Source organism: Pipistrellus hanaki, assembly GCF_964339955.1.
Source record: "Pipistrellus hanaki genome assembly, chromosome: 15".
Classification (NCBI taxonomy): Eukaryota; Metazoa; Chordata; class Mammalia; order Chiroptera; family Vespertilionidae; genus Pipistrellus; species Pipistrellus hanaki.
In genome coordinates this window covers 29,750,324-29,776,751 of record NC_140517.1, presented here as the reverse complement: position 1 = coordinate 29,776,751, position 26,428 = coordinate 29,750,324, and the positions used below count along the sequence as shown (strand labels likewise).

Below are 26,428 nucleotides of genomic sequence, written 5' to 3'. Positions count from 1 at the left end.
ATACACCCCCAGGTTGAGGACACTGTCCTGTGCTCCTGTGTCTCCAGACCTGAACTGTGCCAGGCACATTGTAGGTGCCTGATAAATATTTGTTGTGAATAAATAAATGCCAATGCCAGAGTCCTTGTGATATGCTAAATCAACTTCTAACTCCTAACATGTGCAGCAAGTTCTATTATTAGCCCCATTTCACAAAGAGGAAACTGAGGCTGACCACTCCCTCACCTAGAGTCGTGCCCCTGGCCTCAGGTAGATCTGGGATCCTGCCCAGTGATGGCAAGTGGCCTGTCTTGTCAGTGGGTTCTGCCAAATGGAGAATATAGGCTGTCAGACTCTGGTGGGGGTGAGACTTCTGATGGGGGGGGGGGGGGGTCACTGGCCCCCAGTTCAGGTCCTGGCCACTAGTTCAGGGGTAGTGGAGGGAAGAGTTCCAGAAACTCCCTGGCCTAGTCCTGCTGAACAAGAACCAGGGTGTGGGGCAGGCCTGTGGCAGAGGGACAAAGCCAGGGACATCGGACACTCCTGTGGTCTGGACCTCTGTGCCAGCACTTACTTCCTGGGTTGTGAAATTCCCCCACAGAAAATAACCTTGCTTTCCCTCTGGCAGGGGTGGTAGGCAGAGGCACAATGAGGACATGGGCACCTACCGACAGATGTTCTCTGAGCACCAGCTATGGGCTTGGTGCTGCTCTATGCACCTTTCCTAACATTAATTCATATAATGTTTCCTACAAGGTGGGTATTGCCATTGTGCCCACTTTACAGGTATGGGAAACTGAGGCTCAGAGTAGGTAACTTGCCATGACCACATAGCCAGAGGATAGAAGAGGCTGGCTCTGCTCTTCCCTACCTGTGGTCCATCCTGCCTCTGTCCCATTCCTCCGGTCCTCTGCCCCACACCATCAATTACAAAAGTTCTTGCAGCCTCACTGGGACATATTGAAGGTCCTCTGTATCCCTTAGTCTGGGGTGAGAGTCACTGACAGTGCCCCGCTGTGTCTCCCTCCAGCCCCCTCACTGAGCGCCAGGCTGAGTAAGCCCATTTCCTCATCAGTAAGACAGGGGTGCAGACAGCCTCATCTGGATGGGCCGTAGGGGGGTCCTGAAGAAGTCAGGACCTTGCATCTAAATGTGCAGCCACCAGGGGCCTCAGGCAGGTAACTATCTGTCTCCATCTCACAGAGCCAGTGCCAGGCACTGGGATGGGTGGGCAGGAGGTTCCTGGTGCTCACACCGTGTGAAATGAATATCAGACCATGTACAGGTACTCACTTTTTCCCCCTGCAGTTTTTCTGCAATGAGTAACATTAGTGAGTCCCCACCCTATCATGAGTGGCCACATTTATTAACTCCTCACAAAACAGTTCTCAAAGTGGGATCCCCAGACAAACATCACCTGGGAACTTGCTGACAGCACAGGCTGTTGGCCCACCTGGACCTGCTGAATCACACTTTGCCGAGCGGTCTGGCAATCTGCCCTCCAGGAGATTCTGAGGTAGTTTAAGTTCAAGAACAACTCACTTTTGCAGCCTCACTGGGACATATTGAGGCTATTCTTACGCCCAGTGAACAGAAGACAAAACTAAACCTGACTGACCGGCTCCAGGTTACACGCCTGCTTAAGATTCAGAGGTGGGATCTGAACCCAGGCCACCAGACATTAGAGTCTGTCCTAGGAGCCCCCACACTGGACCCTGATGAGGCAGAGCTTGTGTGCGACGCTAGGGAATTCCAGGTCAAGTGGGGACTATCGCCCCAGGAAATGGACAGATCCCCTTCCCTGGCGCGTGGGATGAGTGCAACAGGAGGCTCCCGCCCATTCCCTAGGCACAGCCACAGCCATTTCCAACCCTTTATTGGGACTGTCAGCCCAAATAAATATAATACATTAAACCCAGAGCTGAGGGAATCGGGCACCCCAGGAGGTGCCCCCACAACTCCAGCAGGGCAAAATAAGTTAGCAGGGGCCTGCCGAAGGCCAGGCCAGCTCCCTGGCTGGGCAGGCAATGGCAGCTGGACTCGCACACGCTGGTCTAAAGTGCATCTTGGTTCTGTGGTCCCCATGTCTGCATGGCCCCGAGCTGGGCCACTGGGATGGCTGGGCAGGAGGTTCCTGGTGCTCACACCGTGCCAGCAGTGGTCACCGAGGTTCTGTGTCCATCTGGGGGAATGGCTGTGTGGCCTGGCGTCCTCAGGAGAAGCTGTCGTCGGGCTGTGGCTGGGAGTCGAAGGGAGGGTCTGACACAGTGATGCCTTGATGCAGCTTCTCCAGCGAGAACTTCATCTGGGGGGAGAGGTGAATGCTGGGAGGGCTGATATCACTTCCCACTCTGCAGCTGAGGAACTGAAGGTTCAGAGAGGCCAAGTCCTCTTGCCATGGTCACCATGTTACACAAGCGGAGCCATCTGTACCCAGTTTAACTTCTTACAGGCAGCAGACGAAAAGGGCCCACATGGCCTGGGCTCACGCCCAGCCGCTGCTACTTCCTGAATAGCCTTGGGCAAGCCCCTTCCCCGTCCCAGGTGCCTCAGCGAAGGATGGGTCACACATACCTGCTGCACCAGGTTATTTCAGGTTCCTGATGAGTGACCACCTAGGACCTGGCACACATGTCATTCTTATTCCCGGCTATGCAACCTTGGGCAAGTTCAATCGCTCCATTCCTCGGCATCCCTATCTATCACATGGGGGCTAAGAGCGCCTCCATCAGAGGCTGGCCATGACAAGCAAAGCAGTTGGTCATTTTGACGCTTAGAGCAGCCCAGCTTGATCAGTGTCTGCTGTTGGCATACATTTGAAAAGTCAACTCTGAGCCCATAGCAATGTGAGAGCACAAGAACAAGCACTTAGCTGAGGATGGAGAGGCTCTGCCCTCCCTCTCTGAGCTTCAAACCCTGTCCTATGGCCTTTCCCAGAGGGAGCGTACCTGTTTGAGCATAATTCCAGGATGCAATGAGGCCCCTAGATAAGCCTCAGCATTATGGCCCATGGTGACCAGACACGATGTTCACTGTTACCCACCAACTTACACTCAGATACCCTTGGGTGCCCAGCCAATGCCAGCTGCTCCCCAACTTCCCACACACACTCCCCACAATGGGCCCTTACCCCAGGTGCCTGGAATTTGTGCTGAGACACCACTTTATTGAGCACCTACTGTGTGCCTAGCACTGGGGTTGCACTACTAAAAGAGCAAACACAAAATGTTCGCTATGAACTAGGCACTATTTCAATTTGAATTCATTTAATCCTCATAACAGTCTTTGAGGTAACGTCAATTACTACCCCATTTACAGAGGAAGCCAAGGCCCCAAGTCACACACTGGAATTTAAACATGGCCTTCTGAATAGATGCTGCCCCTGAACTATAAGGGGCAACCCCTTCTAGAGGTGAGGCCCCAGTATCCTTTGGAGAACTTTTCTCCCACCCTTATGTGCCCCCTTAGTCACTTCAAGTGGGAGAGGGACTCAGGGAACAAGCCTGGCTGCCCCTGGCTGCTGTGCTGCTTCTGGGGCGGGCACAGCCAGTGAGAGCAGCACTTTCCTTTGTCAGCTTAGAGCTGCAGGCACCGCCTGGTCATGCTGGGGGAGAGGATGCCCCAAACCAAGCCAAACCTGGGGGGCGAGGCAGTCAAAACAAGGTAGCAGAGATCAATTATTACTGCCGTTTAGTGGCGGGGCCCAGGATGAGAGCCAGACATTCTATTTTTCCATTCTGCTGTTTTGGGCAACCCTAGAAGCTGGGGGCTATGAGCGCCTCCTCGTTTTACGGAGGAGGAAACGGAGGCCCAGAGGCACCTGCCGCTTCGTGGGTGTGAGTGCAGGGTCCCCCAGCCCGGGCGCACCTCGTCCAGGAGCTCCACCGAGGCCCGCAGGATCTGCCGCCACTTGTGCACCTCGACGCTGTGGAACTGCTTCTGCAGAGCCAGCACCTCCGCCCACTCCGCCGCCGTCTGGGGGAGCTTGCTGTGGGGGGTAGGGGACCTGAGTGGGGTCTTGGCCTCCCCCCACCTGCCACGCTCCCGACCCCCTCGGGACACCACTCACTCCTTGGCCAGGGCCAGACTGTGCCAGGACTCGAAGGTGCGGGCCGTCCTCTCCAGGGACCAGAGGCGGTAGAAGAGGAGGATGTTGAGGGCGATGAGGACGGTGAGGCTGGGAGCAGGGGACAGAGGTCAGGAGCTGGGCACAACTTGAAAGGACACCACAGCCCCCCCTTTCAGAGGAGGAAGTTAAGGCTCAGAGACGGAGAGACATATCCAGGGTCACACGGTACAAAGCAGCCAAGTCAGGGTTCTCATCCTGTCTGACGCCCACACCCTTAACTGTCCACCGAATCACCTCCCTGGGAGAGGCCTACAGCCAGGGGTGAGAGGGGAGGGGAGGGGCAGACCCTACCTCACACAGATCCTGAGGAGGCAGTGTGGGGAAACAAAGAGATGAGAACTGCCCAGCTCATCCTACCCTCCCCCACCCTCCTCACCCGTCCCAGCAGAGCATGCCACACAGCCTCTCACTAGATTGCCGCTGGGAACCTGAGGCAGGCCCAGACAGGCGGAGTGCGTGGCTCATCTGACGCTCACCCCAAGCGTACCTGTCCATGGGATCTCACCTCCATTTCCTCAGTGTCCTGCCCCCCACGCCTCCAGACCTTTGCATGCGGGTCTCCCTGCCTAAGCCTCTGGGGCCTCAGCTCAGGAGTCTTCTTCTGCCCCAGGAAGCCTTTTCTAACCGCCCTCTGATCCCGCTGGGAGGAAGCCTCCATTGGCCCCCCAGGCTCTCCCATCCCAGCCCTGTCCCTCTGCCTGTGTTTCCGCCATCACTGTGGTCTGGTGCCAGGACTGTCTCCCCCCAGAGCTGTTGGTAACTACTGTGCCCCCAGCACCACCAGCTCAGGGTTAGGCACAGAAAACATGAATACAATGTGCAAGTGTAACTGCTTCTTTTGCATCTCTCCTGGCTCACCTAATTTCACCTCATTTGGGTTCCTGCTCCTCCAGAAAGCCCTCCCTGCCCCCTGGGTGAGGTCAGGTCCCTCTGACCTCCCAGAGTCCCGGGGCGCCCCTCTCCCAGCAGGAAGACTTCTCTGCGATGAACAGAGCAGCAGGCTGTGCACGGAGCTCCGCCAGGCACATCCCAGACAGCAGCTCCTTCAATCCTTGCTGAGGTTTGCACACACTCCCACTCAAGCTGAGGCCCAGTGAGGCCCTGGTCACACAGACAAGATGCAGATCCAGGCTGTCCGAGCCAAAGCCCGGCCTCCTACTCACACAACACTGATGAGCACCAGGGCACTGGGGATGCCTGTCCCGGGGCCCTGGTCCACGGATGGTTCTGAGAAGCGGGAGCTGAGGGAGCCTGTGGGAGCAACTCCGAGTCAGACTCACTAGCCCACCCCAAGGGCCCACTCCTCCGCCTGCCCTGCCCAGGCCTGAGGGACACACCCGAGGTGTGCATGCCAGCCCGGGTGCAAGGGTCTGGGTCTGGGTGCTGAGGCCCATCACCGTGACCCCTCCAGCTCAGGGGCCGCTTCCGCCTCCGCAGGCCTGACAGCAACCCCCGGGCGTCCTTCCCGCCTTCGTCCAGGGATAGCTTCTCGGTCTTGGCAAGCTCTCGCTCTGCGGACACAAGAGCACTCTGCAGGTCTGAGCCTGACCGGCCCCCACCCCTCCATCCCCGTCCTGTCTGGCTCTGTGCCCTACCCAGGTGGTGGAAATAATCCTCAATGCCACTCCACGAGTTCTTCTCAATAAGAGACTTCACGAGGCTCCAGGGCTGCTTCCGGTAGCGGATCTCAGAGGACACTCTGGGGGTGGAGGAATGAAGTCAGGGGTCAGGGTCTGATTCTAGCCTTGCTGCCCCATTTCTGGGGGTTTTCCCACTCATTCAGAGAGGCCCTGTACACCCATAGACAAACACCCTGCCCCCGCCCACCCATGGCTTCCCTCTGGTCCCCGCTCACCAGAAGTGCTGGCCAGGCAGCCCATAAACCCTTCTGTCCACACCCACTACCTTGGCAAGTCTCCCTCCTGTAAGTGCTGCCTCAGCATTGCCCACCCAAACTGAGGTTTAATACCCTCTTCAGCCCTGAACCCCTTCCATCTTGCTGCTGCATGCACCTCTACATGGGGGGGGGGGGTCTAAGTTAGCTTAACACGTCCCCACCGAGCTCCTACTTCTCCCCATTTCCCCATCCTGGTCAATGGCAGCGCCATCCTTCTAGAAGCTCTGGATATCCCTGGCCTCTTAGGACAGCAACCAACGTTCTGCTGCTGACTTTGGCTGGGAGAGTGGGGTGTAAGGCAGCTGCTCACCGGAGACGGGCCTTGTTCCGGGCAAGGCCCAGGATGCAGTAGCGGTGGGCAGTGTAAAAGTAGTCCTGGTAAGGGATGCCCTGCGTCAGCACCTCCGAGTCTACCACACACCCGCCCGCCTGCGGGCCGCGCCGGAACAGGGTCTGCAGGGACAAGGAAGGGAGTCAGGGCTGCCCCACCTGCCACCCAACCCAGCTGGCCACATGTCCGGCTCACCTGTGTCTCTACCACCGAGGCGCTTTTGGGACCCAACGGGTTGCTGATGGGAATGGTGTAGGTCAGCACTCGGCGTTGATGGCACTTGCTGTCCCCACTCCAGGGGCTCAAGGTCACGTCTGGGGCAGGGAAGAGCAGAATAAGGACAGTACTCTCCAGCCCTTTGTCCATAGGCTGTAGGCTTGCCCCCAAAGCTGTTTTTCCTCCCCGTCCCCAGCTTAGTGCCTACCCCACCTTCCTTGAGACATTTAAAACCTTGTATGTTGATGATGGCTGGAACCTTTCCTCTCCCTACACTTCTCACCTCTCCTGTGGCCATCTCATCCACTCCTGCAGCCTCAGCTTCCCTCTCTGTCCCAGTCCTGGCTTCTCCCCTGAGCCTCAGACCTAAGATCCTGTGACCTCCTGAACACCTTCCCCTGAAAGTTCCCTGGACCCCTCCCTCCCCCTGGACCCCACACTGGCTTCAGCATCTCTTCAAGCCTGCCCGTGCTCTGGAGCCCTCTCTCAGGGGAGGTACAGCTGTGTTCCAGCTCTCCCCAGAGCCCTGGGCCTGGACACTCCCGCCCCATCTGACTCCTCAACCCCTCTGCTGGTCTCATGGTCAACCCTTGCACTTTACCTGCTGCTGTGGCTCCCCTCGCCACACCAGGCCACAGGGGCCCAGCCTCAAGGCGTCTCTCGCAGTGCCTGCCTCTAGCCTCAGGGCCTCTACAGGCACACACAGGGCCTCCTGGGTCCCTCTCCCCCGCCTCCTCCTCTTTCCCTGGAAAAGTTTCTCCTTCAGGCCTTAGTTTCAATTTCACATCCTTCCAGCAGCCTTTCCTGATACTTCTCAGATCTCAGCTACCCCTCTGACACGCACCCTTATCTCTGTGAGAATCCATTTCCTCTCATTCTTACTAGATTCTGGGTACATCTGTCCTGGTCTCTACATAGAATGGGCACTAAATGTATGATCATTACGTCATATTTACAAAATCTGTACTATTGGCTACTGTTCTAGGCATTTTTTTAGTATTAACTCACTTAACTCTCCTGAGGCCCTAATAAGACAGGAACTATTATCATACCTCTATCATGCAGAGGAGGAAACTGAGGCAAGACAGGCTGGAACCCTGCTAGTAAGAGGCAGCCCACTCCGGTCTCATGGATGCTGTTTTTAACCCCCGCACGCTGCCACACCCAGCCTGCACAGCAGGGCCTGTGTCTCCGGGCTCGTCCTCCCCACTCCCTGTGCCGGGGGCCTCAGCTCCTGACCTGTGAACTTGCACTGCTCCAGGAAGCCCTGCAGGAAGGGCGAGTCTGAGAAGAGCATCTGCTGGAGCCGCTCTGCACCCACGTGGAAGACGGTATTGATGAGGAGACGGCCAGAGAGGTCAGGAAGCAGGGCAGCCAGGTCTGCTGGGCCACACACAAGGGCAGCGAATGAGGCCACCCGTGCTCCTCCTTCCTCAGAGTGGTTCCTCGGATTCCCTGTGGTGACCACTCCCCCCTCCTGGCCTTGTGGAGAGGGTGGGCAGGCCTATCCTCCTAGACCGCAGTGGACCCTGTGACACAGCACACTACTCGGCCCCCTCGGCCCCAGGGGTGGCTGTAGGGTGGCGTGTTCCCCAGGCCCAGACAGTCAGAGCCACCAGGATTGGTTCAAGGTGGAGCAATCACGTAGGCCCAGCCAACTGCATTTCCAGCATCACAGGCTCACTGGCCTGTGGCGTTTGACCAGTGATGGCTCAGGGATGTGTGTGATCCCAGGCCACCAGTGACTGGTTCAGAGGGGTGTGTGCAACCAGAGCAAACAGCCACAGTGACTGCTTCAGAGGGAGTGTGTGACCCAGGCAGCCACAGTGATTAGCTCAGGAGCTGGTTCGCTCTCCACTCAGAGCCAACCCTAAGCTGTTAGCAGAGCCTCTGGGGAAGCATCTTTTCCTTCTGCCTGGCTTCTCTGGAGCAGGGCAGGGGCTCCCTCTGCTCCCACAAGAGGAGAAGCTGCCTGAAAATGAAGTTGGTACAGAGAAATGGAAATGATGATGATGAATAGGTAATACTAACTGGCCCAAGAACTTTACTTGTATTACCTTATTTAATTCTTTTAATAACAATCCTATGAAGTGAATATTATTGGTACTTTTCAGATGGGGGAAATGAGGCTCACAAAGGTTAAATAATTTGCCCAGGTTACATAGCTAGGAACCACTGTGGCCAGAATTTGAACCCTACCAATCTGCTTTAGCATCTGTGCTCCTATCCACCCTGCCCTACTGCCTTTAGAGCAGAGCTAAAGACACCAGGTGTCCAACAACACCATTTGAATGCCTTACCTGCCCACTCCCTGGATTTCTTAGCCCAGTGAGCTAGCAAATCCTTGTTTATACCAGTCTGAGTAAGGCTGGCACATGCGACTGAAAGAAATGATTCAGACCACCTGCCTCACCTTCCTCTCCGGTGGACGAGGAGGAGTTACTCGTGTCTGTCAACAGCTCCTCATTGGGCAGCAGTTTCAAGGGGCCCAAGGAAGTGGGCCCATCAGGTGGGGTGGGCTCTCCGTTCAGGGGTTCAGCCACTGGAAACACTGGCTGGCTGGAAGAGGCGTCTGTCTGTCTGTCTGTCTGCTCCTCTTTGTCCTCCTCAGCCTGCAGAGAATGGCTTAATCCAGCCTTGTCCCACCTCCATTCCAGCCTGAGGGCCTCCTGTGTGCCCACATCAACCATTAGAATTGAAGACTTTAAGAAAACCAATTCCCGGAGGTCACATGTATATGGAGGGCTTACAGCAGAGCTACAAGAGGCCCTAGGGCCACCGAGGTGAGGGCTGAGAGCCCCTTCCAGGCTTATCTTGGATGCCTGGGCCATAAGCTTTCTTATACCTGTCCTATCCATCTGTCCTGTCCATGCCTTGCCTATATCCTAACTCATCCATCCATTCTTCTCTTGCTTCTGCTGTCTCTCACTCTTTCCATCTGTCTGTCTCTCCTTTGCCTGACCCTAGTTTCCTTGCCCACTGCCAAGCCCCATCCTATCCTTCCATCTACCCCCTCTCTTACCCCTCCATCCACTTTCCCATCTCTCTGACCATGCCCTCCTTTTCCCCTAACCTGTCCCTCTCCCCAACACCACCTCTAGCCTTCGCCTGTCTCTTCCCCTCAGCACCCTCCTCTCTCTCTCACTCTCCTGCTCACCCCATGGTCTGCATCACTGCTGGCTCGGGAAAGGTTGGGGGTGATGTGACCACGGCGCAAACCCACTGGGCTTGGCTCCTGGCTGTGGTCGGCTGCCCCGGAGGGGGTGATGTCACTTAGGGCAATCACATCTCCTACTTCCTTGGGGCTTCTGCAATGAAAGGGAAGGGGGTGAGGTCACCGTGTCCTTGAGCCCCATACACCCACCTCGGTCCACCCAGGAGTCCAGGAGCTCTGCACACAGCCCCTCCTGTCTCCCCCAAACCCGGAACCAGTTGTCAACCTTTGACTCACCCCAGACCATTCAGCTGCAAGGGGCAGACATAGTCCTCGTCCTCGCTGGTGAGGCCCAGCTCTGAGCCGTAGCACTGATGCACCAGGTGCCAGAGCTCGCGGGGACTCAGCGTCTGGGCAGGCAGGACGTAAGGGGGCTAGCCTCCACCTCACCAGGCCAGAGCCCTTCCCACCCATCCCACAGCCTCATTAGTCCCCCCAGTGCCCACATGGGGCAGCATGGTCTCCCAATAAATCTCAGCCCCTCGGCAGCCCCGGGGAGGAGTCAGCCTGCCCAGGACTTTCCCCTCAGGTTTTCACAATACTCACACACTAAGGCCAATGGTCCCAGTTTACAGAGGAGAATACAAGGCCCAGGGGGAGAAGTCATGCACACGAGGTCAGGAATTCAAACCCAGCCAGCCTCTGGAACCTCTGCCCCCACCCATTTCTCCAGCATCCTCAGGGGTCCGGCCAGAAGGGGTAAATGACAATGACAAACAGTACTAACAGTGATATTGATAGCAGCAGGAGCAGACACTCACTGAGCTGTTACCATATGCCAGGCATTCCAATGCCTTCACATGAGTTAACTTACTGAGTCTTTAAAACAATTCTGTGAAGTTGGTGCATTTATCATCGTTTTAAGACAATGCCACTGAAGCACAGAGGTGCCCAAGTGGCAGTGCTGAGATGTGAACCCAGGGCTGGTCTAGCATCCTGAGCTAACCACGTGACAACCCTGCCCCATAAGAGCTGACACTGCCAAGCACTTACTCTGCGCCCAGCTCTGGCTGCTGTGAAGGAGGGACAGCATCCCTTTCACCAATGGGGGGTTCAGTGACTTATCCAGGTCCCTCAGCTCCTCAGTGATGGGGCTGGAACTCCAACCCTGACAATCTGGAACCCTCCTCTGCCCTCCCCTTCTTACAGACTTTGACACTGTGCTGTCCTGTTTGGGCCCCTGCCCCAGCTCTCTTGCCCCTAGTGGCTGGGGCTGCCCCCGAGAGGACCGGTGTGAGCGCGGAACTGCTGGAGGAGCGGGTCTGGGCCTTCGAGGGGCTACAGGCCAGCAGCAACAGACCATGAGCCATGCCAACCTGACATCTAGCCACCCTCCCTCCCTGTCAGCAGAACTCTGATTTGTTTGGGGTGAAAATCTTCTCCAGCCAATTCATCTTTCCTTTGCCACAAACCCAACTTCCTTTGCAACCGAAGGCAGTCATGTGACCCAGTTCTAGCTAAACAAATAGAAAGAGAAATCTGCTAAAGGAGGCTTTTCCTCCCTATAAAGGAAATTCCACTTTCTATTCACCCCCTTTCTCCTTCATGTTTGGGACACTTATATGAGGGCATGATGCCCGCAGCTGTAGCAGCCACCTTGTAACCACGGGGCAACAAGCATGTGAACAAAACATTAATATGCAAAGGATGAGATGTGAACAAAACATTAATATGCAAAGGATGAGAGTCTGGAAAAATGGACAGGAGATTGGGATTTGACAACATAGGGAAGCCTTCAAACCCACCCTGGACCACCTGCCTCCAGACCTGTTGCTACATGAGCATCAGTGTGACGCAATGGATGAGTGGACTTCAGAACCTGACTGCCACATAGAAGCTCATGTGACCAGGGGCAAGTCTATCCCTCCATGCCCCACAGGTGAGGTAAATATACTGCCTCGTAGGGTAGTTATGAAGGTTAAATGAGTTAATTCATGTAATGCTCAGATCAGTGCCTTGCACTTTAGTAGCACCAGAAGTGTTAGCTATTATTACCTTATGAAATAATTCAGTATCTGCTTCTTAAGCCATTGTTTGGTTGGCATTTCAGTCACTTGCAGCCAAATGCATCCTAGGTAAACCTATGCAACTACAGCGGACATTCTAGGAGAGCCAGCTCAGCTAGCACTCAATGGGTCATCAGATTGTAGTAAGTAAAAATCTAAAATCCCTAACCTTTGGGGCAAGATATAATTCAAAATTAAAATTTGGGATTTAAGAATTACATTGCCAATGATAATAACTACTATATTTAATATCCGTGAAGTGTATAGTAAGTCAGAGGTTCTCAAAGTGTGGCCCAAAGATTTCTGGGGGTCCCCTGGACCCTTTCAGGGGGTTCATGAGGTCAAAATTATTTCACAAGTATAATAAATATTACTAATAGTATAAGATGTTACTGATCTTTTCATTTTTATTTTCACATGAGTATACAAGGGACTTTTCCAGAGGCTGTAACAGGCCATGCTGTCATTTTTCTAGTGGCTAATGCAAGTGAGCTTGTGTATTCTTGTGTTTAAAAATGTCCCAGTTTCACCCTAACTGGTTTGGCTCAGTAGCTAGTGTGTCAGCCTGTGGACTCAAGGGTCCCAGGGTCGATTCCAGTCAAAAGCATGTACCTTGGTTGTGGGCACATACCCAGTGGGGAGTGTGCAGGAGGCAGCTGGTTGATGTATCTCTCTCATCGATGTTTCTAACTCTCTATCCCTCTCCCTTCCTCTCTGTAAAAAATCAATAAAATATATATTTTTAAAATAAATAAAAATAAAAATGTCCCAGTTTCAATTTCTAATATAGTAAATATCACTAGGTATTACACAAATGTTCTTGGAGTCTATTGATACAATTATTTTAACAAGTATAAAGGGTTCTGAAATTATAAAGTTTGAGAATCAATGGTATATTCTATATTGGATACTATAACTTTATGTTCATCACATCTAAGCTTTACTCCAGTCATGCACATTAATAACTTTTTGTCTTGAAACACATGAATAGTGAGATTTAGACCTGTGCTAGCAATAGGCATGCATGACCATTTACGTTTAAATTAATTAAAATTAAAAGTGCAGATCCTCAATCGCACCAGCTGCTTTTCAAGAGTTCAACAGACTCTTGGCAGGCTACTCTATTGGACAGCACAGACAGAGACCACTTCCATCCTAGCAGGAAGTTCCATTATGCAGTGCTGACACACAAGATAATCAACATATTATTAGTCCAGATCAGATTGTGCTGCCACATATATAAAATCGCTATGGTGAATAAGGGGCCATGGATACATATTTCTAGTGGGCAGGGTCTGGTGCTCGAGCCCATGGTGACCCCTCATGGTGCCTATGGAGGAAGCTGCCGATCCGTGGGCAGATACTCATAGAGAAGAGCTGAGCGGTCCTGCAGTTCTGCACCCCTGGCTCTGTGGTCCCCTGGCCCACCCGTAAGCACCCCCACCCCCCACCCTGGCCTCATCCAGGCCCACCTTTTCAAGCAGTGCATTCTGCCAGAGGCGGAAAATGAGCAGGAAGCAGCGGTCCCGGGCCCCGAATGAGGTGAAGAAATGCTGCAGGAGAGAGATGGGGTGTGGGAAAGTCACCAAAGGATGGAGGGAAGCTCCATCCCCATCCAGCTCTGTTCCTGATCTCCATCCTGATGTACATCCACCCACCATTCCTTCCTTCATGCCACAGAATGTGATCCTGTGCCCAACTCGGCAATGGACGCTGGAGTCACTATGATGAGGAGATGGACCCTGGGCCGGACCCCGCCCCCGCCCCCAGAGCTCAGTCCAGGGCAGGAGGCAGGCACATCTCCAGATGGGATCAGTCCAGAGTGATTGGGCTGTGAGGGGGAGGAGCCCGTGGTACTTTCCCAGCCTCCTTTGCCCAGTGGGGTGGTCAGGTGATTCTTTTTTGGCCAATAAAACACAAAGGGAATTCTGCTGTGATGTGGGGTGCGTGCGTGCGTGCATGCGTGCGTGTGTCTCCCAGCCACATTTCTTTCCTTTCCTGTCTGGGCCGTGGGTGTGAGGCAGCCATCTTCGGACCTTGAGGTAAGATTGTGAGGACAGAATGGAGTGTCAGGGAAGGCTTCCAAGGAGAGGGGACATCTGAGTTGTAGATACGTGGGGGGAAGAATTTTACTGTTAATCCAGTCTCAGCAGCTGTGTGTGTGGGGGGAAAGGAGAGACTGCAGGGACTAAGGAAGTAGGAGCTGGTGCAGAGATCCAGGTCAGAGATGATGGGAGCCTTAGGCAGGGCAGGGGCAGGAAGAACAAAGAGAAAGCCACAGACTGAGCACAGATCAGGGAGCAGAAAATACAGGGCTTTGGTGGTGGGAGAAGGGAGGAGCCGGCTAAGATCAGTGACCACAGGGCCTTGCCAACAGGTCCTCTCGCTCACCTTCTCGCTCTCTGTGCAGATCTGGATGGCATTTGGGATCAGCTTGGCTGTCTTTTCCTTCTTCAGACAAGTGACTTCCTTCAACTGGATGGAAATCTAGAGGGACAGGTGGGTCAGAAGGGGCCAGAGCCCTCCCTGCCCTGAGGCCACTTCTCATCCCTGCGTTGGCTTACTGTGGTCTCCCAGCGGAAGATGTTGCTGTAGAAACAGATCCAGTTCTCGGAAAGATAGAGGCGGCCCTGGAGGAGGATCTCACGCTGCAAGGCACAGGAGTAATCTGAGGCGGCCAGGGAGAGATGGGCGGACGGACACCCGAGTCACACGGCTGGCCTGGCTAGCACCCAGGCGGGGAGGGTCGGAAGGGCAGAGCTGGGAGCTCAGGGTCAGGTCCGAGACTAGGTGGGCATCAGACTCACCTACAATGAGGCGTTCAGCTTCAGGGAGTTTGCTAAACAGTTTCCGGAAGTCCTCATTCCGCTGTTTGTACGTGGGGCTCAGCATCTGGAGAAAGTTTGGGAGGTGTGAATCCAGACGGGGTTCATACCCTTAATTCTGCCCCACTATGCTCCCAGAAGCCCCTCAGTCTCCTCTGTCCCAGACAGGCTCTTTGAGGCTTCAAGTCTAGCTCATTCTGACTTCCACTGCCAGTAACATGAGAGTAACCATGATGAGAGCCCCCATCTACTGATTTCTACATAAGCCAGGCTCTATGTCACATACCCACCACCAACACTGACCCATAGTGGCCTTCAGATAGGACTGTTTCACAAGGAGAGAGGCCCAGAGAGGTTAAGCAACTCATTCAAGATCACACAGCACATAACTAGCAACAGAGATATGACCCGAGGTCTACTGACTCCAACACTCACTTCCTGCTTACTATCCCCACCCTTCCTCCCTCCCTCCCCTCCAGTAAGTCCCTCTGCCCAACACTTACACTGTACCAGCTCTGCATCTTCTGCAAGAGAAAGGAGTGGAATCAGAATGAGCCCCTAAATTCCCCAACTCCCACCCCTCTCCCCACCCGGCCTGGGCCTGCACCAACCTTGCTATTGCGAATGAAGTTCCGGCTGCCCAGGCTCTGGGTGCTGGGTGTCCCAGGCACCCCACCCTTCTCTGAGGAGCTGTCTGACCCCTTCTCCACCATGGTGCCTAGTTCTGCCTCAGGCGGGGGTCGGCTGGGGGGCAAGAGCTGCAGCCGCTTTCGGAGAGATGGGGAGCTGCTTGGCGTGCTCCGGCCAGAGTGGGGGGTGGTACTGGGGGAGGGAAAGAAGGGGTTATGGAGTAAAACAAGCTGGGGTATGGAGACCTGCCCACCAGTCCATTGATCCCCACCATCTATTCTACTCCACTTCCCAGCGGCATGGCTCAGAGCAGCCTCCCTAACTCTCGGTACCTCGGTTACTTTATCGTGACCTAAGGGTGAGAAGTACATATTCTCATCTAGTTGTCTGGAGGATTAAACGAATCAATACACGCACAGTGCTTCTAATACAGCCTGGTACACAGAGCACTCTCAGTATAGCTGCTATTTTTTAATTAACTTATTAGTCATTTGTACAGTACTGATTGAGCAGCCACATTCCACTCAGTTGTTTGAGCTAAAAACCTGAGCATTTTCTTTCTTGCTCCCCCTCATTTCTAATCTGTTAGCAAGTCCCGCCTCCAAAATCTATTTCCATTACCCGTATTTTCCGACGTATAAGACGACTTTTGAAACGAAAAAAAGCCTGCTCAGATTGGCCAGAGTCAGAGAGGCGGTCTATTAAAAAAAGAACTGGTGTTGCCTCGGAAGTGGGGGGTAGTCTTATACAGCGAATATAGGCCTAAACCTATGTTTTAGCTGTAAAATTAGGGGGTCGTCTTATACGCCGGAAAATACAGCATTTCTGTTATAAAACCCTCTTCCCCGCCTCCAGCGCCCACTCTGCCTCCAGCACACCAGTAGTCCCTATAATCTACTCCCCCCCAGCTAGAGGGGGCCTATGAGTCAGGTCAGGACAGGACCCTCCTGGTTGAGTTCTCACAGGCTGCAGCTCAATTCAGCTGAAAGCAGTCCTTACCGTGGCACCCAAGGTCTAGTATCGTCCCTGTCACCCGCCATTCCAGCCTCTGCACTTCTATTCCCTGTGCCTGAATGTCCTTCCATAGGCACAGCATACACAGCTGTCTTATTCCACTCGATGCTCTTCCGCGGGTGGCCCCCTGAAGTGACCCACACTATCTGAACTCCTCCTAGTCACTTATTCAGTTTGTCCATCGTCTCCTCCAGCACCCAAAACTGAACCTGGCATCTAGTGAACTCTCAGTACACACTGGTGACTACATGAATAATCCCAACGTGCCTAGAGCTGGGAGCAGCAGATACCACTCGAGCTGGGAGGACTGGACTGCTGCTGGGAGACAGCCCAGAAGAAGAATGCTCACAGGACAGAATAAACACAACCGGCCAAGGGTGGTGGGGTCAGCTGGGGAACTGTAAAGGGACTCGTCAGGACCCAATATCATGGCCAGCTCTCCGTATGATGAATGTACTCTTCCCACAGCATGCTGTGCATTTGATACAATTATCACACACGTACCCTTTTCACAGAGGAAGAAACTGAGGCCCAAAGCAGCAAACCACTTGTCCATTTAATTCAGAGCAGGATTCCAACATGGGGGACTCCATCTCTCTGGGAAGGAGGCAGGAGTTCCTCAACCACACGGGGCTCCTCAAACTTCTCGTCTCCAAGGTTGAGCACATGCTCTTTTCCTGTTCAGACTGCCCTTTCTCTTCTTGGCCTAGCAAATTCTTATGCATCCTTCAGGACTCTTGTTCCACACCTCCTCCCTCCTGGACACTGCCCCCACCGCCTCTACCCCAGCTCTAACCACTCTGCCATGCTTCTCTCATCCTAGCCCTGACCACTCCATGCTGTCACTGTGTAATGACAACTCCGTTTCCCCTACAGATCTGTAAGCTCCCTGTTGTCTTGGTTACGGCTCTGTCCCTGGGATTGCTCAAGACAGGGACCAGGGTAGGCAGTCATGTCCCCTGTACTTGTGAAATGGATTTGTGGAAATAAATAAATGAATAAAATAGATGGTGCCTAAGCTACCACCACTCCTCTTAAACTTTCAAAGCCACCTTCTCCCTAGGTCTCCCTGATCCACCCCTCTCCCCCCATATGCAGTGAGAGGGAGCCTATGAACCGCAGGCAGGTCGGGCCCTCCTCATAAGCCTTCCCCTGCCGCACCTTGCTCCAGCTAGAAGCCCAGGGCTGGTTGCTCTCATCACCTCTCCTCTCGCTCACTCTTCCCAGCTCCTGTCTTCACTCGTCCCACAGACGCCCTTTCTCCCAGAGTCTGCAGGGCTCCCTCGCCTCCTTCAGCTCAATGGACCTGTCTCCAAGACACCTTCCTTCCCTCTATTTAAAACCCACTTCCTACCTCCCAACCCCCCTTCCTTTCCGCCTCTTCGTCTCCCCCATCCTGCCCGGAACTTGGATTCAACCAGGTACCTGGCTTGCCCAATCCTCTGAGGGCTGAGGCCAAACCTGATCTGTTTGGCCACTGCCCGGGGTGCCCTTGGGTAAGTGTCTAAAGCTTTCTGAACGATTTTTTTGTGCCTGTTTCTTCTTGCATAAAATGGGAATATAACAGTACCGACCTCACAGGGCTGTCTGCAGGACAGACAGACAGACAGCCTACCACATGGAAGCACGCAGATTTGATCATTAAGGACTGTCAGCCTGAAATGGAGCACATGGCCACTGCCACTGCCCCAGCACACTCGTGTTGAAGATGCTATGCTGACTGCGACAGGTATGGCAAGCCCAACTGACCCCAAATTGTGGTCATTCACTAACTACACACTGACCACCTGCCACGCACTAGGCACTGTACACAGGGTGAACAAACCAGGTATAAACTCTGCCTGCACGACTGGACGTTCAGTTTGGGGAACAATCAACCAGGACACATGTAAACGAGGGTGATAATCTCACTGACACTGGTCACACCAACAGCACCAGCAACACCTGGAAACTGAGAAATGCAGATTCTGGGACCCACTACGGACCTACTGAATCAGAGATGGGATGGGGCCTAGGAGGCTGGTGCATGTTCAAGTTGGAGGACCACAGTGATAAAGGAGGGCTAAGTGGGTGGGTGGGGTGCAGGGCACACTTAGGCTGAGCCCCCAGGATAAAGAGAGATCCGGCAAAGGGACGGAGAAGACTGTTTAGGGAGCAGGAACAGTGAGCTCAGCAGGTCTTACGAGTGAGGTGGCCAGTGGGGTGGGGAAGGAGGACAGGAAGGCATAGGCCCACCCAGGGGTGCTGTGGGCTCTGGGCAGGGGTTTGAATTTCAACCTATGGGCACTGGTGAGCTATGGCTGGCTCTGAAGGAAAGGTGACCATTCCTCCCTACCTCATCCTCTCCCCTCCGGTATGAATGCAGACCCCTCCTCAACCTGCCAGGCTCTCGCACAAACAGGTCAGGGAGGGCGCCTGAGGACAGGTCTAACACAGACAGGCAGAGCAGGGCAGGGCCTGTGCTCCCAGACGTTGCTGTTGCTCCTCAGCAGGAGGAACAGGAAGTGCTCAAGGGCAGACACAGCCCTGAGGCCGCCCAACCAGCAGCCTGCAGCAGACAGGAGGGAGGAGCCCCAAGTGGCTGGAGTACCGTTATGGGGGCGGGGACTAAGAAGAAAATGGGTTTTTGCCACAGAAGACACCTCACCTCCAGCTTCCTGGGGCGAAACAGGCCCAGGGCTCCAGGCAAACTGCAGTTCTCCACAGCTGCAAGAAGTCTTCCCCACACCCCACCCAGCAATAGCACCACAGGTATGTTACAGTCACACACAGAGCCCGAGTCCCAGCATAATTACACACAGCATTAAAGTATGCTACAGCCACAAAGTCCCAGAATCTACACACACACACACACATGTGCACACACACACACACACACACACACACACACGGCTGCAGAGTTACAGAAAACCATAAAAAGTCCCAGATAAATCACATTCACACATATAGCCATGAGAACATCTCAGAGAAGAGTTGAAAGCAAACAACATTCCCAGTGAAAGTTATGCAGTGAAAGAGCAGTCACAGAGGGCCCAGCTAGCACATGCACAGCCTGGGGAAATTAAGTCACAGGGTCAGCTCGGCTCCCAGGGTGCTCACCACGTGGTGGGAAGACAAAGCAAAGGCAAGGGATGGAGGTGTCGGCTGCTGTTGCTGACAGAGAACCCTGCCCCTCGCACAGAAGCCAAGGACCCAGAATAACGGGGCCCCAGGAGTGTGGCTCCATCTCAACAACACAGAGGCCAGGTTTGATACAAACTGTAACAGGAACAATGCCAGTTATGATTATTGTTCCAAAGAGTCAAGGGTACCCGCAAGGTCTGAGGAGGGAGGGCCCCAGGCCCACTAAGTCACAAGGGGTCTTTCTCTTGCTCTTCACACACACAAAGCCCCAGAGGGTCCCAGCTGCACACATGGCAGGCCAGGCATACACATAAAGCAATCACAAACGGACACACACAGGAGCTATCCCACAAAGATGGAATCTGAGGTACATTATAGGCACAACCCCAGAGTCTCAGTCACACATATGTGGCCATGCTTGGACACCCAGATAACTAACTTTGCACAGAGTGAATACGGTCAGAGGTAAATTACAGGCACATTCAGAGCAGATGGTTGGTCATAGGAGTGAGCACAGAGTCTCAGACACATATACATATGGTCACACATTACAGTAACACACAGTCAACTTATAGTGACACTTGAAAGATGGAATCAGATGTAAATTACACACACACACACACACAGCCAGGGAGGGTCACAGCTGTCTGCACCAAGGAACCTAGACACGGGTACACATACTCTCAAGTCCAATCTGACAGCGGAGGTCTGAGGGGATGAGACACATCATACAACCCCCTTAGGCAGTAGCCACATAACCTGGGCCCCAGACACACTAAGAGTCACAATCAGACACACGCAGGAAACTTACAGTAACACACGGAATTCGGGGTAACACACACACACACACACACACACGGCCAAAGGGGACCACAGCGGCCTACACACTAGGACACTGACACCCAGACACCTACGATTATTCGGAAACACCGGCCCAGCCAGTGCGCAGGACCCCGCGGGGCCAGGCACGCGGTCGGCCGGCTACCTGGAACTCCCTACCCGCCCCCCCTCCCCCAACCCGGACGAGACCCGACAGGACGGTGGGAGGAGGCTCAGCCCCGCCTCCGGCCCTGTCCAAAGGCCTGGGCGAGCGTCGCCCCCCTCGCCTCCCGGGCCGGAGCGAGCCGGGCCGGGCCCTCCCGCAGGCCGCGCTCCCGCGGAATCAGCCGGCCCCGCAGCCACGGCCCCGCCAACCAGGCGCATCGCTCCGGCAGCCGGCAGCCTGGCAGGAGCGCCCGCCGTCGGCGCTCAGTCCGTGCGCACCGAGGACCACGAGCCCCTCCCCACCCAGGCCGCCCCGGCCCGGACTGCGGACCTGGGCTCCGGCCGCGCCCCCGCCCGGCCCCCGCCCGGCCCCCGCCCGCCGGTCCTTACTCGAACATGGATGCGGGGCGGGCGCGCCCAGCCGCGGGGCAGGGCCGGGCAGGGCGGGCGGCTGAGCGGGCTGGGCCGAGCTGGGCGTCCCGGCAGCACAGCCGCCGCGCCTTCCGAGGCCGCCGCCCGCCGCCCGCACAAAAGGGCTCCGCAGCCGCAGCCGCCGCCGCCGCCGCGTCACGCACCCCCCTCTCCCCCCCGGCCTCGCGTCAAGGCGCCGCCCCCGGCCCGCGGGCCGGAGGGAGGGGCTGGCCCTGGCGGGGCGGGGCCTGGGGATCAGGCCGCGGGGGGCGGGGCCTGGGGATCAGGCCGCGGGGGGCGGGGCCTGGGGATCAGGCCGCGGGGGGCGGAGCCTGGGGATCAGGCCGCGAGGGGCGGGGCCTGGGGATCAGGCCGCGGGGGCAGGCAGGGGGCCGGGAGCGGAGGAGGAGGCGGAGAGCTGAGGGGCGGGAGACTCAGGGGGTTCTGTTCCGGCCGCGGAGGGGTGGCGGGCCGCCTGGGGCCGCAGGGCGAAGCAGAGACCGAGGGATTTGGGAGCGGGGATGGGGCGCAGCAGGGGAGGGAGAGTGAGGCCGAGCAATGGCGGGGCGGCTGGGACGCCGGAGGTCCGAAGCCAGAGAGGAAGAGGAGACGGAGAGCGAGAACCTCCGGGGAGCAGGGACCGCGGCGGCTGACGTGGTTGGAACGGGACGCCGCCATGGCAGCTGCCTGGGCACAGGCTGTGCTCCCTCCGGCCGGAAAGGGGTCCTCAGCCCCCCGGGCGCCCCGGGCCGACCCCCCTCACTCCCCCGGGAGGAACCTGAGAGGAGGGCGGAGCTGCGGGTGGAGGGAGGAGGTGGGGAGCCGCGGAGTTGGGGCGGCGGGCCCTGGGGGCGGGGATCGGGCTGCGGGAAGGTCGCCCTCCGGAAACCCCGGCGCCGGGCGTGGGGACCCTGTTCGTCCCGGCGGCTCAGCCGAGGTCAGACCCCAGCCTCCCCGGCGGGCCTGCGCCGTGACCTTGAGTGGCCGGCCCAGTCCCGGGGACCCCCTGCTCTGTGGGAGAGCAGCAGCGCCTTTCACAGATGGGGGAGCCCGGCCTCAGAGGCGGAGTGGCGGCCAGGACGCCAGCCCGCGGCCGCGGTGAGCCCAGCCCCGCGCTGCGCCACGGCCCGCGCCTCCGCGGCCCTGCACTCCTGGGCGGGCAGCACGGAATGGGGGTCCCCCCACAGCTCTGGCCAGAGGCACCCCGCGGAGTCCTCCTCCCCACCCCTCTACAGGATAGGCTGTCCTTCCTCTTGAAACACTCCATTCCCATCCCTCTCCCAGCCTCCAACAGCCCAACTCCACATCTCCATTTTGGTGGATGGCGGCCTCCAAACTGCAGTCTTTCCAGACTCCTCTCTTTTTTTCACACGCTCTCCAATCAGCAAACTGCGGGCTCCACCTACACAATCTACCCAGAATCTAAACTCCTCCCCTCCACCTCCCACCCTGGCCCAGCCTTCACGCCCTCCCTCTGGGAGATTGCAGCCTCTGCTCCTGTTCCCACCCCACAGGCAGCCTGTGAACCCTGCCAGTCTCTGAGCTCTCCTGGGGCTCCATCTCATTCCAGCTAAAGGCAAAGCCCTCACCTTGATGCCCAAGACACCACTTTGACGTTACCTGTCTCCCCTGCTCACTCCGTGTAGCCCCAGCCTCCCTGCTGTTCCTCTAACTCAGCAGACAGGTTCGTGCACTCCCTCCCCCAAGCCTTTGCACTTGCAGTTTCCTGTGCTTGGAAGCTCTTCCCCCCAGATCTCCCCTCTCACCCTCAGATCTCAGAGAGACACCCCCGCCCCCCATCGTCTCCCTCTGTCTCACTACTCTCTTAGCCTGTTCCTTGTTTTGAAATACTTTAACATTTTTAATTAGGGACTGTTTATTTCAAACAAGAAAAAATATAACAGTCATCTGTGTCCACACCACCCATATATAATCGGTGTGGACATTTTGCCATTTTTGCTTCAGACCCTTTCTTGTTGTTTTTTAAAGAAATAAGTGATTACAGTCACAGCCAATGGCCCAGATCCCACCCTATTTCTCTGCCTCTGCCCTCAAGGTACATACTACCCTGGAGCTGTGCACTTTCCATCCTTCTTCCACACAGGGATGCACCTACCAGCAATGTAATATGTACTGTTGTACATATTATAAAAAGATACACAACTAGGCTCCTACTGTATGATTTTACAACCTGTTTTCTCTGTCATCAGTTTCTGGGATTTGTCCACATTGGCACACAGAGCTCTACTTCATAAACTTTAATCTTATGAGTAGGAAGAAACCGCTGTGCATATTTCTCTTCAGGGCCAGGGTAGCTCTTTCCTCTTTTCCCCTGTAGCCTTGAACCTCCCAGTTTCTGCCTCCCTGTGCCAGAACTAGTGTTCTTTTGCAAAAATTTTGTTTAAACTTTTTTTTCCCCCTGTTAGCTGCAGCAGGCAATACCTTTATGTTGGCTTCCCTACACACTTAGAAACATATGTAAATTCACAAAAGTTGTAAGGACCATACTTATTCACTATGCCTCATATGCTGTGTTATTTCCAATTCTATCCTAATTCCGTTGGGGCGGAGGGGAGTGCCAATTGCCATGCACGGCATCAGTTTCATGGTCTCTGAATGGGTCATGATCCATAGTTTGAAATACACTGGGCGCTCAGCTAAGCCCAGATTTGCTTGTCCCAAGGTGTACTCCCAACTTCCTGTTTTTGTTTGTGCATCTACTTAACACCTTCCAGTCAGGCTAAGGCCGCATTCTAATGAGCAGGCAGACAGCCACAGCAAACCCCCTCTTGAGCATGAGTCCCCAGAAAGAGAAAAGCCCTTTCCTGCCCGCCCAGGTCTCACCTGTCCAGGGGCAGACTCTCCAGGTCGGGGGTCCTCAGCAGCTGCAGGCGCTGGGGTGCCTGGGTGCAGTCGGGTGACTCCCCATCACTGGATGGTGTTATCTGAATGGAGGGCACCTCCAGGAGTCCCCAGGGCTCTGAGGCCAGGTCCTCAGCCCCGCCATCCTGTGGCTGCTGGCTCTGCCACTCGGCTGGGGGGCCAAGTGAGTCCTGGGCTCCACCCTGGATGAGCAGGGACGCCCCAGGGAGCAGGGGCAAGAGCTCAGCCATGGGAAGGGCGTTGTCTGCTTTGTTGGGGCCTTGGACAGCAGGTGTGGTCTCTGGGGGAGAAAAAGAGGTAAAGGGGACAAGTCCTGTCCAAGCTCTGCTCCTCCCTAAAAGGGGCAGAGCACTCTGTGGGGACCACAGAGGTTTGGGTGGGATTCCCACCTCTGCCGGTATCCTCCCTTCATGACCTCAAGCCTCCATTTCCTCTTCCGGAAACTGAAGGTCTTAGGGTGGCTGAGCAGTGTCAGAACGTTCTTACATATGGAGGGCCTAGCCTAGGGCCCAGCACACAGTAAGTCGTCAGTGAATGTTCATAAAACCTGTTCAGGGACAGGGAGTTTCTGTTTGTTTGTTTTTTGAGTATTCACCAAGGCCACGCCCTGGGTTTTCTGTAAACCGCCACCCAGCTCCCCTGCACACAGGGCCAGGAAGGAGCCAGGCCTGAAGGGCCCCAGAGGCCTCAGGCCTGGGTAACGGGCTGATCCAGAGGCAGAATCCAGGAGTTCCCCTCCCTGTTTGCTCAGCAATTTCCCCTCCCAAGACTAACAATGGAGGGTGGCTGGGCTGCGGCCTCCTCAGAGGAGAGGAAACCTGGCCAGTTCCTGCGGTTTTGCTGTGATATTGGAGGCTGCCTGGGTCTGGGGAGGTCAGATCAGTCTGTCTGTCCTTACAATAAGGGCTTCTTGGCACCAAGCTGCCCAGCAATAGGGAAGGAGGACTGTGGGACCCAGAGACGGTTCCCCTGGTTCACAGAAGACTCTAACAGGCCAGGCCTGGACCCCAGGGTCCTTTGCAGGCACCCCAATACCCCTACCTTACGGCTTCTACCGTCTTCTGTCTTCACGGGGTTTGGACTTCCAGGATAAGGGCAAAGAACAGCCCTTCCCTCCCCCGGGAGTCCTGGCTGGGCCAGAGAGTTGTGACCTTGCCAATTGGAATAGCATGTCCACTGGAGTCATGTTCCCCTCTGGCCAGCGGGAGAAATGACAAAGTGGGGGTGGGGAGTTCATTCCATAGAAGAAGCTGAAGGTAGTGCCCTTACCTCTTGACTGTCCTGCTGAGAAAGGGGCTGTCTTCATCCTAGGCCTCTACTAATCCATCTGTTAACATAAAAGCATTCAAGCCTGTAAATAATTTTTGTGAATTTATTTGAACCTAACTGTCAACAATTGCCAGGAAGCAGAACTTCAATGGATCTTGATAATGCTCTGGAGAATGGCGGGTTCCATCTGAATTTATACTACATTGCAATCAAAGGGAAGGGACTTAGGTGGGTTACATGAAATCCATTGGTGATAGACTAGAGAGGTGGGAGAAAGCAAATAGGGAGGGAGGGGATGAACTCCTGGGATTGGATAAAAAGTAAAATGATAGAGATGGGTATAGGAACAATTAACATGATAATGAAGGAATTTGTGGTATCTGTCTTGGTGCCCAGGCACATTAGGTTATGCCCAAGGGGTCCAGAAAAAGGGAAGTTACAAGTTACCCAGTCATTTCAAGGATATGTTAACATAGGTGCAAAAAGACAGTTAAGGTGAAGGTTGACCTTGTCAGTGAAGATACCGGCCTAGGAGGTGACTACCCGCTATAACTGCTTTTAGTTAAAGTTTAATTTCAGACCCCATCCTTTGTGGGTACTTTAGGTCTTCAAGGTTGCAAGACCACCATCCAGGCCTTCCCTGAGCTTGTCAGGTTTGCCTGTAGCCCCTTTCTCCACATGTCCTTCTGTTGCCAGCAGCCAGCCTCAACCTAGCTTCTCACCCCACTGCTCTCCCAGAACTGCTCCTCCAACCTAGAGACCCCCCAGGTGGCCAAATCCAAATCTCACACATTTTCCACTTCTCATCTTCCTGCCCTGCTCTCAGAAGCTAGAACCTGGGAGACTGTTCTACCAGAAACCTCCAAAATGCCACAGGGCCTGGCTCTCCTCCGATCTCACTTTTATTCCCAGGGTTTAAGCCCGGGCACTTCTCTCTGACTTTTCATTTTATTACATATCTAGAGGCCTGGTGCATGAAATTCGTGCACAGGGGGTCCCCTCAGCCTGGCCTGCACCCTCTCCAATCCAGGACCTCTTGTGGGGGATGTCCAACTGCCAGTTTAGGTCCGATCAGGATTGGGCCTAAACCAGCACTAGGACATCCCTCTCACAATCTGGGACCACTGCCTCCTAACTGTTCACCTGCCTGCTTCCTGATCGCCCCTAACTGCCCCGCTCTGCAGGCCTGGTTGCCCCTCACTGCCTGCCCCTGATGACCTGGTCACCCCTCAGTGCCTCCCTGCTGACCTGGTCACCCCTCACTGCCCTCTGCTCAGTCATTTGTTTGGCCGTCACTAAACCCCCTGCCAGTCTGGTCATCTACACAGCCTGTTTGGTCATCCATTTGGTTGTTTTGGTTGCAACAGTTGCTTAGGCTTTTATATATATAATCACCATATACTAGCGTATGTCTGTACCATAGATGTGAGTTACAAAGTGTAACAGCAAAATGAACCTCATAACTCCCACCCACCCAATTTGAGAAACAAGCACACCTTGAAGTGTGCCCCTCCCCC

General features: G+C 55.1%; 1 protein-coding gene across 12 annotated transcripts; it reads right to left on the bottom strand.

The window, feature by feature from the left end:
• Window positions 1-1,838: 1,838 nt before the first annotated feature.
• GRAMD1A (GRAM domain containing 1A) lies at window positions 1,839-24,743 on the bottom strand. 12 transcript variants are annotated; one of them, XM_084905655.1, is made up of 20 exons: window positions 24,684-24,743; window positions 23,604-23,922; window positions 15,209-15,419; window positions 15,101-15,121; window positions 14,580-14,664; window positions 14,337-14,440; window positions 14,164-14,259; window positions 13,245-13,325; window positions 10,004-10,116; window positions 9,710-9,860; window positions 8,966-9,221; window positions 7,792-7,935; window positions 6,532-6,650; window positions 6,316-6,458; window positions 5,704-5,807; window positions 5,446-5,619; window positions 5,272-5,359; window positions 4,049-4,156; window positions 3,847-3,985; window positions 1,839-2,284 (listed from the first exon to the last, which is right to left on the bottom strand). In XM_084905655.1, the coding sequence occupies exons 2-20, from the start codon at window positions 23,870-23,872 to the stop codon at window positions 2,192-2,194; spliced, it is 2,499 nt and encodes an 832-aa protein (XP_084761781.1). In that variant the 5' UTR covers window positions 23,873-23,922; window positions 24,684-24,743; the 3' UTR covers window positions 1,839-2,191. The 12 variants fall into 12 exon arrangements, with proteins under 12 accessions (XP_084761781.1, XP_084761785.1, XP_084761786.1 ...); XM_084905659.1 differs by having other exon boundaries at window positions 3,847-3,967; window positions 7,792-7,932; XM_084905660.1 differs by having other exon boundaries at window positions 8,966-9,164.
• Between the last annotated feature and the right edge of the window lie 1,685 nt (window positions 24,744-26,428).